Genomic DNA, 14,879 nt, shown 5'->3' on the forward strand with positions numbered 1-14,879 from the left:
TTTAAGGCCAGGCTGCCACCAAGCCGAGCTGTTTTCCTGCACTGCAACTCAGGCAACCAGGCAGTCAGCTGATGCAGCTGGAAAACACTTTTTTGTAGGGTGCTTTCAGCTAGATGAGGTTGCTGAAATGAAATGCCAGCCTGCAAGACCAGGGTAGAGCAACCAGCGCTACACTTGTTTTTAACTTTTTAAACAACAAACAGGGGAACACCTGTGCCAGTCCTCTGCAGTGAAGGGGGCCTCATCCAGTCTAGATGAGAACCAAGGACTCTCCCTCCCCTAATACACTCGTGGTCCTTCCCTGGCTACAGACTCCTCCTTACTGGCTTCTAGCTCTGCAGACTCCTCTGTTGAAGCACTCGTTCGTGGGATCACACTCTGAGAACAGGCATTTACACTCAAGCATTGCAGTGCCTCCTGTTGAAATTAGTCCTTTCAGTATACGAGAGGTCTGAACTACCTGGCTGGTACTGAACTTAGGTCACCCCTGTACACCGTCAACTGCTGAACACCAGTTGGTGTTTCTAAAAAGCTTGTCGTACTGCTGGTATCACTAAACCCATCAGCTCTCTAGTTTCTGAGACGGGTGTTTGTGACTTGTTGATCATATTCTCAGTGAAGTATCTGTTGAAGTAGTATTTTCCTGATTGATTCCACAAGTAATTAAACTGCTGTTTATGAACAATGCAGTCCCTAAAAGGACTGAGTGTCTTTTCCTTAACAATTAAGTGCCAAGAAATGATCAACTAACTGAAAGGCACGCTAAGGCTAATGTCGTCCCCAACCCTGAAGGGCAAGCATCTTAGCTATTTCTCAACGCACACGTACTGGCTATTTAACCACATATACTCTAAATTCTTATACATGCAAAAAAGGAAACGGCTGTGTTTTCACTTACTAGTTTCAAATAAAAGGTCACTAACCTAAAAGCAGCAAGTTGCAATGTTCTAGCATAATCATTTCCACTGCATGTGCAGGTGATCAAAATTCCAAAACCTGGCAAAAACACTCCCAACACAATCATGAAATTGGTATCGCTCTACCACCTCCTAATCATTACATCTGCTGCTTTAATCTCAGATGCATGAAATAAGCAACATCTGCTCTTCCAGTGAACGTTATTTCATCACAATTTGCATTTTCAGGAAACTAAAAACCTCTAGGCTTCCTCTAAAAAAGGGGAAGGGCCTCAAAAAAAAAAAAAAAAAGAAAAAAAAAGAGGAACACATTTCTTAGACTTTCTTGCAAGCAAGAAATAAATTAAGAATATATTTAAAGAAAGGTAACAAGACTTTATGCTTTCCCTGCAGCACATTCCGTGTGAAAAGACACTTGCTTTGTACCACATTCTGTCTAACAACCTCCAGGATAATGCTAATAAATGAGAGTTTATTAATGGCATTCAATTATTATGATTTGTCTAATTCTCACATGAAGCTGTGAGCTTGTTTCCTGGAAAACAACATGTAGGTTGTGCAGTAGATGACTAATTAAAGGATTTAAGAACAATGTATTAAAATAGTTTATTAACACCAAGACAAGACACACAAAAATAATCAGCTTTTACAGAAACGAAAGCATAACACAGTAATAAATCTTGCCCGTTTTGCAAAAGTTATCACCATAACTGAGGCTGCATATAGCCTGGTAGTCTTTCACACAAGAACTACCTTAAACTCCCACCGAGTTCTCTGACCCTCATGTTTAACATCCTGCATCAAACTCCGAAGTGTTTCTATTACGAAACCTTCCCTTTAGGCAGATGAGTATTATCCAAATACACTCTCCTACCTTCTCAAACAACACAGCAGCACCGATTTTCTTTACCAACCTTGGCAATTTTGCACAGCTGCTTCAGGTCCACTAATTAAAGTGTACTTATGAAAAGAGAACTATCTTTCTACCTAGTCTTTTCTTGTCCACATTATACTGACAGCAAGAAGTCTCAAATCTTTCCAAGTGTGAAAATGTTCATTAACGTGGGAGAAAAGTGAGCATCTCGGGTGGGGAATTACTTCTTGTTCTTTTTTTTCTTTTCATCTGCTGCCATTTTTAACTTGACTTCTTCCACAGGAAGTGCTCCTAATTTCTTCTTCTTTGCATTCTTTACCTTCTCCTTGATGGCTTCAATATCAATTTTTTTCTCAGTGGAGGCTACACAGTAAAAAATACACAGATAACAGACATGAATTTTACTTTTTCTAGATTTTAGCGGTCTACAAGATTACTTCATATGTAAACACAGTGAGCTGCATCCTGTGGCACTGGTTAGGACTCATTTTATATTCACTAATGATTTCATAAACTATTCTAATAATAATTTTTGTTGAAACTAGTATTATCCACAAACCTCTTTCAGCAGAATTCAAAGGAGAACATTCATATAAAAAATCCTATACAACTGCATTTGAACACAGATGCCACACTCTGCACACATACAAACTATCATCACCCACTCCTCAGAAATGAATACATGCACACTCTCTTAGGCATAGGCCTATTGGCTTGATTGGTCTCACATAAGAAGAGAAGAAATTAATTATTGAGTTTGTACACCGGGAGAAGCTTTCATGGTATTTTGTCTTTCTGCAAGTAATTAAGGCGGTAAGATCTCAAACATGCCTGTCCCATCCTTACACTCTCTCCCTGGCCATCCATTAACAGCCACTATCAGAAACAGGATGGGGAAGGGTGGTCTGGGGGAATAAGATACAGATCTTTGACCCCTGCATGAAGACCTTTATAAGAGACTTCTACAGGGAGCGCCAGAGTACTTAAGTTAAACACTTAATGCTGAGCAACCTGAATAACCTCCTCTTACGTTCATCTAGGTGATGGTATTTTCTCTTCTGGGCATGAGTTTGGATCTAACTCTCCTACCTCACACGGTTAATTCCTACATCTAACAGTGGGTACCAGCTGTCCTCTTTGGATCTCATTTCTTCTCTACATGCAAACTATTGCTGTCATTTATTCTTGGAAGACTGAAGAATTTCGAGTCAAAACACAAAGCAGCTAGAAAAGCACAGTATTTGAGATACAGTACAGTCAATAGCAGGATTATTGAAAATTTACTGCCATTACAAAAACAGTGCTGTATCAATGCTGCAGAACACATGCTTTTTGAGAAACAAAATTTTCAGTTCATAAGAAATTGTAATATATAGTGTAATAATATGTAGGTAGTATAGCTAATACAAAACATACGCAGTATATCTAATACAATGAATAAATATGTAGTATAATCAATGAATCCAAAAAACTGAAGACTTGTTTCTCTATAGTGCGTAAAAAACCAAATCATCTGAAAACACAAGTTCTTACTCTGCATATAGTGTGGTTTTACTTTAACTTTTCTAAAAAAGTTATTTACCCTATCTTAGAATCATAGAACAGTTTGGGTTGGAAGGGACCTTTAAAGGTCATCTGGTCCAACCCGCCGGCCGTGGGCAGGGACATCTTCAACTCGATCAGGTTGCTCAGAGCCCCGTCCAACCTGACCTGGAATGTTTCCAGGGATGGGGCATCCACCACCTCTCTGGGCAACCTGTGCCAGTGCTTCACTACCCTCAGCATAAAAAATTTCTTCCTTATAGCTAGTCTATATCTACCCTCTTCTAGTGTAAAACCATTCCCCCTTGTCCTGTCGCAACAGGCCCTGCTGAAAAGTTTGTCCCCATCTTTCTTTTAAGCCGCCTTTAAGTATTGAAAGGCCGCAATAAGGTCTCCTCAGAGCCTTCTCCTCTCCAGGCTGAACGACCCCAACTCTCTCAGCCTTTCTCCACAGCAGAGATGTTCCATCCCCCTGATCATTTTTGTGGCCCTCCTCTGGACCCGCTCCAACAGGTCCACGTCTTTCCTGTGCTGAGGGCTCCAGAGCTGGACGCAGTACTCCAGTGGGGTCTCACCAGAGCAGAGTAGAGGGGCAGAATCACCTCCCTCGACCTGCTGGCCACGCTTCTTTTGATGCAGCCCAGGATATGATTGGCCTTCTGGGCTGCGAGCGCACATTGCTGGCTCATGTCCAGCTTTTCATCCCCCAGTACCCCCAAGTCCTTCTCGGCAGGGCTGATCTCAATCCCTTCATCCCCCAGCCTGTGTTGATACCAGGGGTTGCCCCAACCCAGGTGCAGGACCTTGCACTTGGCCTTGTTGAACCTCATGAGGTTCACACAGGCCCACTTCTCCAGCTTGTCCAGGTCCCTCTGGATGGCATCCTGTCCCTCTGGCGTGTCGACTGCACCACTCAGCTTGGTGTCATCAGCAAACCTGCTGAGGGTGCACTCGATCCCACTGTCTATGTCATTGATGAAGATATTAAACAGTACCGGTCCCAATACAGACCCCTGCGGGACACCACTCGTCACTAATCTCCATCTGGACATTGTGCTGTTGACCACTACCCTCTGGACGCGACCATCTAACCAATTCCTCACCCACCGGACAGTCCACCCATCAAATCCATACCTCTCCAGTTTAGAGAGAAGGATGTTGTGGGGGACCGCGTCAAAGGCCTTACAGAGGTCCAGAAAGATGACATCCGTAGCTCTTCCCTTGTCCACTGATGTAGTCACTCCATCATAGAAGGCCACTAGGTTAGTCAGGCAGGACTTGCCCTTGGTGAAGCCATGCTGGCTGTCTCAAATCACCTCCCTGTCCTCCATGTGCCTTAGGCACAGCTTCCAGGAAGATCTGTTCCATGATCTTCCCAGGCACAGAGGTGAGGCTGACCAGTCGGTAGTGACCAGGGTCCTCCTTTCTACCCTTTTTAAAAATGGGTGCAATGTTTCCATTTTTCCAGTCACCAGGGACTTCATCCGACTGCCATGACTTTTCAAATATCATGGAGAGTGGCTTGGCAACTACATCAGCCAGTTCCCCCAGGACTCTGGGATGCATCTCGTCAGGCCCCGTAGACTTATGTATGTTCAGGTTCCTCAGGTGGTCACGAACCTGATCTGCTCTTACAGTGGGAGGGACTTTGCTCCCCCAGTCCCCGTCTTGTGGTCCATCCACATCTTATACCAATACTTACTTGTGGCATAAGTTTTCAAGTATTGCTTTTGCGTTTCTTTTTCTGAACAGAAAAGCCATTTGAATGCAAAAGTAACGGCAGCTTCACTACAAGACTGAAAGCCAAAAATTGATGTCGTCAGAACAACAGTTGAGATGGCCATCCCAGTATCTCCATCAGGAAAATGTTCTACAGAGAACTGTCATTTTATAGGTACAGAGTTATGGGCTGCATGATCTTTCTACTGTCCCTGGCAACTCCAGGCATGGATTTAACCACTAGGATTTTTTGCATGACCTTTCTTACTTCCTACAGCTCTATCTCTGCAAAAGCAGTCAGCCTAGGAATTAACAGCAGGTTTTAGAACAGGAAAAAATAAATGGCTACCTTTCTTTGTTTTCACAACTGGCTTTTCCTTTGGTGGGATAAAAGCTTTATTTCTTTCTTCTTGTCTTTTCTTGATTGCATCTGCTTGCTTTGCCTAAAGTTACCAATAAAAAGGTCAATTATCAGTAGAGCAGGGCAAAAGGGACAAAAAAAAAATCCAAGTCAGCAGTCAAATGCTTTTTAACTGAACAGTGGGTCAGAACAACTTTACCTTTATCTCTTCCACTCGCTTTCGTTTCTTCTGTCTTTCTTTCAGGAAGTATTCACCACTTGCCAATTCTTTATCAGTCTGCGTAAGACAAGTACCGGTAAGCTTTAGATAATTATGCAATATAAGCCAGATGTATAGTATCAGTAAATCAAAACTTGACAGAAAAGGCCTCCCAACCTCTTGTTAGCAAGAACGAGATTTGAAGTCGTGCTATATTCCTGCATAACCAAATAAAGTTTCAGCTGACCTGGCTTTCCGGCTGCGGAGGTGGGAACGGTGTGTACTCCTTCTTAGTATTTTTCTTCTTTGGCTCCTTGCGTTTTTTCAAGTTCTTCCGCTTGAACTTAGGCAAAAATCTTTCCCAACTTTGTGACCTCAGTTCAGGATCTTTTGATAATTCCCTTTTGATCATCAAAGTCTTCAGTAGTTTTAGAATGTCACAAAGAAGTTATTAAAAAAATAGTATTACAGTAGTAGCCAAGAGCTCCAAACTACAAGTTTTACTAAACTTCCTTACAGTGAATATGCTACATCTGAACCTTCCATCTCTCACTTCAGTAGGAGTAGAGGGGTTTAATTATGAACAGCAGAACCAGAAAGATAGATACGTCTGAAAATGGGGACAGAATGCACTGGAGAAGGTGTCTCAGTTTAAATGAGCAAGTATCAAGCAAACAATCGAATGGAGGAAAGTTTATACACACTTTTCCTTTGATGTTTTCTCAGATAATTTTAATGATATTATGGCATTGTATCCTGGTAAAATGGAGGATATCAAAGTCAGGGTTTTTTTAAAGAAGCACGCTACAGAAATCCTCAAAAATATATTACCACACAGAAACATGTAAATTACTAACATACAGCTCTCTGAGAAGTAATAGTACTTTCTTGTAAATAAAGATGCACAGTGGACCACGCTAACCTTAATGTTATATATGGGATGTACATTCTTCATTGTGTCCAGAACAACTTTTCTAACCTGTATTTAATAAAACAAACAAACAAACAAACAGAACAGAAAACTCAGCAAATATTCGATATTCTAATCAATTAAAGTGCCAGGTATACTACCATGCTTCCTCTCCCCCCTGCCCCCAAAAGTAAGTAGATTTAAAATGCTAACACACATGACTAACTAGAAGGCACAGCACTTCAGAAATATCAATAACATTGTCGTTTCTAATACACTCCAACATGCCCCACAAACATTACTTTCACGTTACCATGGATTTTATGGTGTCATGAGAAACTCTTGCTTTTGACAAGCACTCTTCTCCTACATAGTTACTAAAAACATTAGATGTTCCTTAAGGTTATATATCATTAATTCTGCAGTATTTTCAGTCTTACACCTTTTATCCAAAACTACAAAAAATCTTGCTACTAAAAAAAAAAAAGAAAAAAAAAAAGAGTATTTCACAAATACTTTTTACTTCCAAGACAGAAAGATCTCAGAGTCTAAACAAAATTCAGCAGCTAAGACTATGGACATTCGTGTAAGTGTAGCTTACTAACACACTGCTGAAAAGTCAGTGAGATACTCTTGAGGTTGCCAGATTTTGCCTCGTCTGCCCTCAAGCTGGGCACAGAAGTACGCTACACAAACTGCTCATCTGCCTTCCCTTACCTCTTTTAGACCACTAAAGGGTCCAAGAGCTGAAACGGTGTTGCCTTGCACCATAATATAACAGTTCGTTAACAGTTCCAGGGCCTACACCAAAAGAAGAGATGAAGTAAGTGTAAACTGAAGACGTGACACAAATTTGGGTCTAAAAATTTTCTGGTTACTACACCTATCGGAAATACCTTCAGAGTAGATCCTTTTGGCCCAAGAAGTCTTCCTCTTCTTTTTATAAAAGTGTCTCTCTTCCTCACCAGAGAGCCTATTTTAATGATGTCACATGCAACGTCATCCTGAAGGATACGAACTGCCTAAAGAGACAAGAAGCTGGCAATATCATCTGAACGCAAATGTATTATTCAGAAGTCAAGAGAATACTGCAGTTTATTCTTCTCACTTCACTTTCAGATGTATTTATTTTAAATATATATTTTATTTTACTTGACTAACTTGAAAACCCCACATTTTGCAAATATACTATTTTATAAGTATTATGATAGAATTTGATACAAACTTCCAGGATTTAAGACAGACCTGTTCAAATGGAACGCTTCTTGCCAGAAGTTTTATTAAATCTCTAGCCCTGATGATTGCATATGGATCAAAAGTCTTCTTAGTGGTAGTGACAGTCATGCTTCCTTCAATTAGATCCAGCGTTGCGTTCACATACTGCAATATTTGAAAAGAAATAGTGAATCAATCTCTAAATAAGAACCTCAGAATTCATCTTTGGCAGTAAGAAGTTAACAAACAGAACACTACATACTGAATGCAGATCCATTTTCCAAAATTCCTAAGGTGACTTCCATCTTAAGGAAGTTCACAGACAGACATGCACAAAAAAGACTGAATATATGTGTCACAACGCCCAAAACACCACCTCCCTCGTCTCCTTGAATTCAGGCGCAACAAAGTTGTCAGCGGCTGGATGACAAGACACTTGCTGCTGCAAAGAGCTTTGCTGACATCTGTAAAGAACTGCAAGTCTGGCTACACAGACTTTCACTGATTTCAATGCCAATAAAAAAATGACGCCACCAATTCTAAATGCAAGCACAGTAGAAATATACACAAATACAGTATCAGAAAAGCAACCTACACTATTTTTATTAGCTTAAGTAACACCTGTATCTCCCAAAAGATAAAACATAGTATCACAATCAGGAAATGTGCATACATGTTCGCCCAAGGCTTTCTGGACGAGTGGCCAGCACTCTTTCAAGTACGCTTCTCTATACTTAGGGAATAACGTTGCAAAACTGCTTTCTTCCAGCAGGCCTTTGGGATTATCTTCTCTTGTAAAGGCTGGCTCTTTCCATCCATCTGGCACAGTGAGAAGTTCAGACTCATCAACTGTTATGGGTATAAAAAAAAAAAAAAAGTTTTTTCCTCTTCCTTCATCAGTGACTATTTACATCTCTTCCCCTTTTAACTACAAAAGATACGATAAATGAAAGCAGGGACACAATGTTTGATTTAATGCTCTGCTGAGTGTGTTTTTCATCTCGTCTGACCTTAAAGAAGTTACTGCTTTAAACTATTTATTATTTTAAAAAAAAAATCCAGAACCGAGATGTACGTTGTGGATAGGATACTACACAAGATCAAGGCTTAACACGCCGAGGCGGGCACCCAGGGTCCTGTGAGGACGGGCGCACCACAAGAAGGCCACCGCTGCGCGCCCCTCGCACCCAGCAGCCGCCTCTATCCTACCCCAGGCCGGGAAGCAGCCCGCCTTCCCCAGGCTGCCTCTCCGCTTACACGAAATCGCGGCCAAGCCCCTCAGCCCCCGGTTGTTTTAGAAAACCGGAGGGACCCCCGGCGCCGGGACGGGGCAGCAGGCCCGCGGCCACGGGGGGGGACCCTCAGCCCGAGGGCTTCCCGGCGAGCCGGCTGCCAGCCCTGCACGGACCCTCACCCCGCCCCCACCTGTCGCCGCTTTCTTCTTGTTTTTGTTGTTTTGTTTTTCTTTCTGCTTCGCCTCGGCCTCGGCCTCGGCCGCCTCAGGAGGATCCGCCATGGCCGCCCGCGCGCCGCCACCGCTCACCGGCCGCCGGAAGCGCCGCGCGCCGGAAGGGGGCGGGCGCGCGGTGCACGCCGGGAGCGGTAGTCCCGGCGGGCGGAGGTCCTGAGGGGCGCGGGCGGGCCGCAGTGAAGCGGTTGAGCAGTGGCTGCCAAGGCTTTGAGAGCGGCTTTACCGTCTGCTTTCAGAACAACACGCGCTCTCCTGCCGGGTTGTCCTTCCCTGGGAGCAAAAAAGTGAAAAACAGAGCCGGTGCGAACCCCAGCGAGGGGCCGTGCCGGCCTCTGCTGCGTGGGTCACGGTGAACGCACTCGGGCGCCGGGTATTGCAGGCCGCACGTCAGATCGAAACATCTCCTTGCTGCTTGTGAACGCAAAAAAATCCCACGGCTCTCTGCCAGGGTTACTTTATCTCGAGGTGTGCCTGCACCCGGGCGACAGTGGCTCCTGCGAACCCAGCACGGCCTGTCTCAAGCCGACAAGGGTCTGGTGGGTGGTTACGCTGCTGGAGACCTCACTCACTTCCCCAGGGTGGCTCTGCAGCCCCTTTTGGGCTCTGTGCCTCTACTCTGATTACAGGCATGGGCTCTCAGAAATTTAACGCCACGGTTGAGGTGAGAGGCATATACCAAGTGTCTTCTTTCCTTCCTCCTCTTTCACGTGGAACATCTTTTCCAGCCACGCTCTTCAGCTTTGAATTTTCTATCGCTATTATGCAGCGCAAAGGAAAAAAGAACCAGCATCATCAAAATGTAAACCGAAGTACATTGATAAATACTTGAAGTACTTCAGTGCTCGTAACTAGAGAAAACGTGTTCCTGATGAGACCTAATTATTCAGCTGAATAATGTAATTTAAGGTTCTCTGGAGGATGCTCTGCATCCTCCTCCCTCCCCCTTCCTGTACCTGTAACTGAGCATTTTCTTCAGTAAAAAAGCAAGTACGTGCCTCCTTCGCTCTCTTTTATAGGGACCATTAAAAGCCAATGAGGTGAAGAACTGGAAGAGACCTTTTAAGAGCAAGAACACCTGCATCTCTGAGGCATGATGGCATTGTCCTTGGCAGGTGTTCGTCAGACCTGTTCATAACAGCCTGCACTCTGGGTTGTTTAATTGCCATCACGATGAGAAAGATATTACTATCATCTGATCTACACATAAATAAAATACTAACTGAAAAATCAGTTTTGACCCCAAAAAACTTTTTGAACCTGACTGCTGTCTTTCCTAGCCTGCTCTATCTCCCAGCCTCATCTCCCACAACAAACAGGACAGCGAGATCCCGTCTGCCTGCAAGTTTGTTGTCGAGTTGGTGCATGTTTTTAGCCATTTGTTTTAATTTCTCTCTGTCCACATCCTTCAAACAGGGAGGCTGCTGTGGGAGCGCTTGCAGGCCTGCGAAGGACCGAGCGTGCCTTCGCGGGGCTGCGAGGGGCTTGGTGGGGCGCACCACCTCTGCTCCGAAACGGCACATCGAGTATTCACCACCTGCTCTGAGGATAAAAGGGAAAAAACGCGGGAAGGGGAATGCGCGAGGCCCTGCAGCAGAGGGGTGCTGGTGGGTCCCTCCTGCCATTTGGGATGGTTGGTTATCCATCCCCGATCCCGCTAGATGGCAGTGACCGCTGCGCTAAGTGGAGCATCCCGAACGGAGCTGCCGTCCGCCCTGTGGTTTCTGCTTGAGGGGGGAGGTGGGGAGAGATGGAGGCGATGGGGAAGGTGCTCTCATCTGCCCGCGCAGCCCTGCCTTGCGTGGAGAGGCTGGGGTCCCGCTCCTGCCCCGCCTGGCACCGGGCTTTGGATGCCGTGTGCCATTGACAGGAAGGTGCAGTGCCCCGGAGCGAGCACAGGGAGGCAAAGCTGCTTCTCTCAGCTCTCAGGCACAGAAGTCTCCTGGGGCTGCTTACTGAGTTGGTATCCCTCTGCGCTGCGCAGCCTGCGAGCACGGGGCAAGGGTCCAGCCCAGATGTAGACAAGAGGTCGATGCGAAGGCAGGGCCTGGGGGGTCCCGGGGAGGCATTCCTCCTCGGGGAGGTAGCGCATGAAGTGCACAGTGCACGTCTCGCCTGAAAACTGGCCAGGTGTTGTGGAAGCGCAGCAAAGCAGATTTGGGAAGAGTTTGAGGGAGGATAATTAGACAGGTTCAGCACTTGTTTATACCCTACGCATAGGATGCAACCCACCAAAAAATCACAGGAGTGGGCTGTGGAAGGGGCGTGCTGGCTGCGCTCAGCAGTGGGAATCAGCTTCCTGACCAAGGATGAGAGGGGAGAGGTAGAGAGGCAGCAGGCCATGCAGTGGCGAGAGCGTGAAGACCAATTACAGGCTGCGGTGAGGGAGAACAGGGAGCCCAAGGGAGAGGCGTGGAGGGGGAGGTGGCATGGCCAAGGCGGTGGGTGAGGCAGAGGATCTTTGTGGCAGCAGTCCCTGGCTATGAGCAGTTTTGAAGGTCAGAGGAAAGGTCTCTGGTGAGATACACCTTCTTTTTCTCCAACCTGCAGACCTCTTGGGCAGTGCGCCTGCTCAGGGTATACATCTCACGCCTCTACAGTGGCACGACAGCCCACTCGTGTGCCCGCTCCTCTCCTGCATCCCAACCCCTGCACCGGCGGCTGCTGCATGGGGGTCACTGAGCCCCCCAAGCCTCTGCGCCGCAGAAGGAGAGAGGTGCACAGTGCATGGTGTGAGGGGGCAAGGGAATGGGGCCTCGTGGCACCCAACTTCTTTGATTCAAAGGATGGACAACCCTCTCTGGTGCAGCGCCACAGTGAAGCGTGTCTTTGCCCAATCGAGACAGGTCCGCTAAAAATAATGGAAAACAGAAGCAGTCGTGCTAACAGGCTTGGAAGTTGTGATTCAGGAAGGTCCCTCACATCCCCTCCTGTCTGATTCTTTGAAGGAGACAGTAATTTCTCCTCTTTCCTCTTACCTCAGGATCTGTGGTCTGGTCGGATACAGGGAAGCCACTTCCCTAATTCCTGTTAGGGACAGGATACTCTGACAGACCCACTCCTTCAGGCAGCCTTCTCAGGCTCCAGACAACAGCATGTTTATATCATTTTTATTAGTCACTGCACAAATGCAATAACCAGCCACCGCTTGTCTGGCGGGGTTAGGAGGGTGAGGACAGCTAGCTGGGGGGACAGTGGCTGCTGAGGGGACTGGGGACTGAAGGCTGGTGCCCAGGTGACTCTGGCTGGGCTGTGCCGTGGCAGGGGTGCTGCGGCCCCACAGGAGCTGGGTCCCCCGCATGCTGGCTTGGCAGCTGAGCTCCCAGGCAGAAGGGGCAGCGCGAGTGCCAGCGTGGTGGTGGGGCACAGCTACTCCACGGCCAGTGGGACACAGCGCCGCTGCGATTCCCTGCCCTCAGCCACCCTGGTCCCCGGGGTCTGCGCAGCCTCCCAGCTCTGCCAGCACCAAGGGGCAACATGTTTTCTGAAAGCAGCTTCTGCTGGCAGCACGTACCGTGTTCATTGTTATAACAGCCCAGTGTGGGAGGGAGAGACCCAGGTGTGAAGGACTGCTTTGAGACCTTTGTCTGAATAATACAGATCCCAGCCTAGCAAGACCCCTATACCTGCTGAACCCATTGCTGGGCTTTGGGGGCACCTGGATCAGCTCCATGTATGTGTATATATGCAAGCATTTTTTCCTCTTAAAACAAAGCAAAGGAATGAAAAAGCACAGCTGCACAGCCTCCCTTACGTGCATTTCAGGCTATATGATAAAAAGGGCAGAGCACTGCTGTTAGAATGAAGGTGCCTCTTTATTATGCAGCAAAGTAATTATTTCCCAGTCAGTAGATAGGACTCCAGCCACTTGGCACTTTCTTACGTGCCATTTTCCAATCCAAAAGAGCAACTTGGGATTTTGTGATAATTCAAGCAATCAGATGAGCTCATGCACATGGCATTCATTCACTAGAAACGCCACACAGATCCCATTCAGCCTCAGCACTCATAAATCCATGTGACACTTTTATCTATTTATAAACTTTTAACAGCAGGTTATGATTGTTATGCAAGCCATTTTCCAGGGATTAATAAGCAGCTTGTGTTGATGGCAGTGAGAAGGGCCATTAACTGCTCTGGGACAGTCATTAATCTGTAGTAAATGCTCAGCATCTGGATCTTTTCTACGTAATTAAATAATCAATACTGCCTTTTGATTCAAATAACTGGAGAATTGTATTTCAAATTTATCGTGGCTTAGGGTGTTCTTAATTCTTTTAGTTTACAGCAGGGCAGCAAGCGAGAGCTTCTCTTGGTGTGACTGGCTCTTAAATTATCGGCTATTTCATACAAAACATCTCAAGTCATCAAAATATAGTTCAAACTGGCCACCAAGACCTATTAATTGGATTGGATGGAGAAAAAAAGATCACAAATGTGCTGTCCTTTTTCTGTTAATCTAGAGATCTTTCATTATTGGAACAAAATTACATCTCTGAGTCACCCAAAACTGGGAAGTAGCCTGGCAGGATTAAAATAATCAAACAGAAACTCCCCCTGCCCAACCACCTCCAGAAAAGTCCCTTTTGATTCATTCCCTATCTGGCTAACATGACCTCTGTGCCCTCAGGCAGATGGGGTTGTGCTCTTCATTTCTCCTTCCCCTCTCCCCCCCCACCCCTTTCTCTCTCTGGGCAGTGGTGCAAGTCACTTCTCTGGTTTTGTTTTGTTCTTGTCTTTGCTGTCGAATCCAGTGGTCTGCAGAGGTGCTGGCAGATGAAGGTAAGGGTGCCCACTGCAAACCCGGTCAGGTGAGAACCAGACCGCAGTGGTGCTGCTGCCTTCTCCGTGGAGAGCTGGGGAAATGCCCAAGCAGGCAGAGTTCGTCATAGGTGAGGGTAGGTAAGTGGGAGTCAAAAACATGAATTTCAAAAGAAAGAGAGAGACTTACTGTATCATCCCAGGATCATATGCTAATTCCCATCCTTTGAGCTATCTTTTCACCAGATAACAAATCTGCATCTTACCACAGGGACATGATGGAGGAATAACAACTCACCTTCACTGCTAGTGGGGTTAAAACCTAGGAAAAAAGCAAACACTCACACAGCCAGATATCTATTCATATTTTGAGGCTGGAAAGACAGGAAGAAGATTTTGCAAGAAATAGAGAGGAATATCACTGACCCGATAGCAAAGCTTTCAGATGTAGCTACCATGAAGACACTTGTGAAGTTAGGCATGAAAAGATAAAGAAGAGGGAACAGTGGCCATCATAAATTCAGCTCAGCTAAGGGATAGCTGAGTTTGTGAGAGCAAGGGCTTCCCTTTGAAAGACGGCAGAGAGGAGAGCACGTGCTTTGTTCCTAAGAGGAACAAAGAGCCGGAAAATGAGAGGACTGCAAACCATAAAAGCATCCAAAAGGGCTAGCTGGAAAAGCAAGGCAAAGATAATTTGTGGCAGAAGGAAGAACCCAGGATAAGAAGGAAGAATCAATGGGTAAAAAAGACAATAGCTCTGTCTGGGGAAAGACTTGCTTGCAATAAAATTGCTGTCAAATTGGGGACAAGAAAGAGATGAGAGCCAAACTGGGAAAGGAACTTAGTATCATTATGAAATCAAAGCAGCAGGTTTAGATCAAAAGGTCTTTGGAGCAGGGGATGTGCCTAATCA

General features: G+C 45.7%; 1 protein-coding gene across 1 annotated transcript; it reads right to left on the minus strand.

The window, feature by feature from the left end:
* Nucleotides 1-1,498: 1,498 nt before the first annotated feature.
* Nucleotides 1,499-9,281, minus strand: KRR1 (KRR1 small subunit processome component). The gene is made up of 10 exons (XM_076333191.1): nt 9,163-9,281; nt 8,411-8,586; nt 7,768-7,902; nt 7,419-7,544; nt 7,240-7,323; nt 6,535-6,591; nt 5,860-6,030; nt 5,613-5,690; nt 5,402-5,495; nt 1,499-2,154 (listed from the first exon to the last, which is right to left on the minus strand). Exons 1-10 carry the CDS (start codon nt 9,251-9,253, stop codon nt 2,012-2,014), a joined length of 1,155 nt encoding a protein of 384 aa, XP_076189306.1. The 5' UTR covers nt 9,254-9,281; the 3' UTR covers nt 1,499-2,011.
* Between the last annotated feature and the right edge of the window lie 5,598 nt (nt 9,282-14,879).

This window comes from Aptenodytes patagonicus, chromosome 1 (genome assembly GCF_965638725.1).
Source record: "Aptenodytes patagonicus chromosome 1, bAptPat1.pri.cur, whole genome shotgun sequence".
NCBI lineage: Eukaryota > Metazoa > Chordata > Aves > Sphenisciformes > Spheniscidae > Aptenodytes > Aptenodytes patagonicus.

What these genes read in the sequence shown, in the direction of transcription:
- KRR1 (XM_076333191.1), bottom strand. Translation starts at nt 9,253, where the DNA reads ATGGCGGATCCTCCTGAGGCGGCCGAGGCCGAGGCCGAGGCGAAGCAG. An exon ending in CAAGAAGAAAGCGGCGACAG is followed by an intron (nt 8,587 to 9,162) that starts GTGGGGGCGGGG and finishes TACCCATAACAG; the next exon opens with TTGATGAGTCTGAACTTCTC. An exon ending in AGTTGTGAAAACAAAGAAAG is followed by an intron (nt 2,155 to 5,401) that starts GTAGCCATTTAT and finishes TTTACTGTGTAG; the next exon opens with CCTCCACTGAGAAAAAAATT.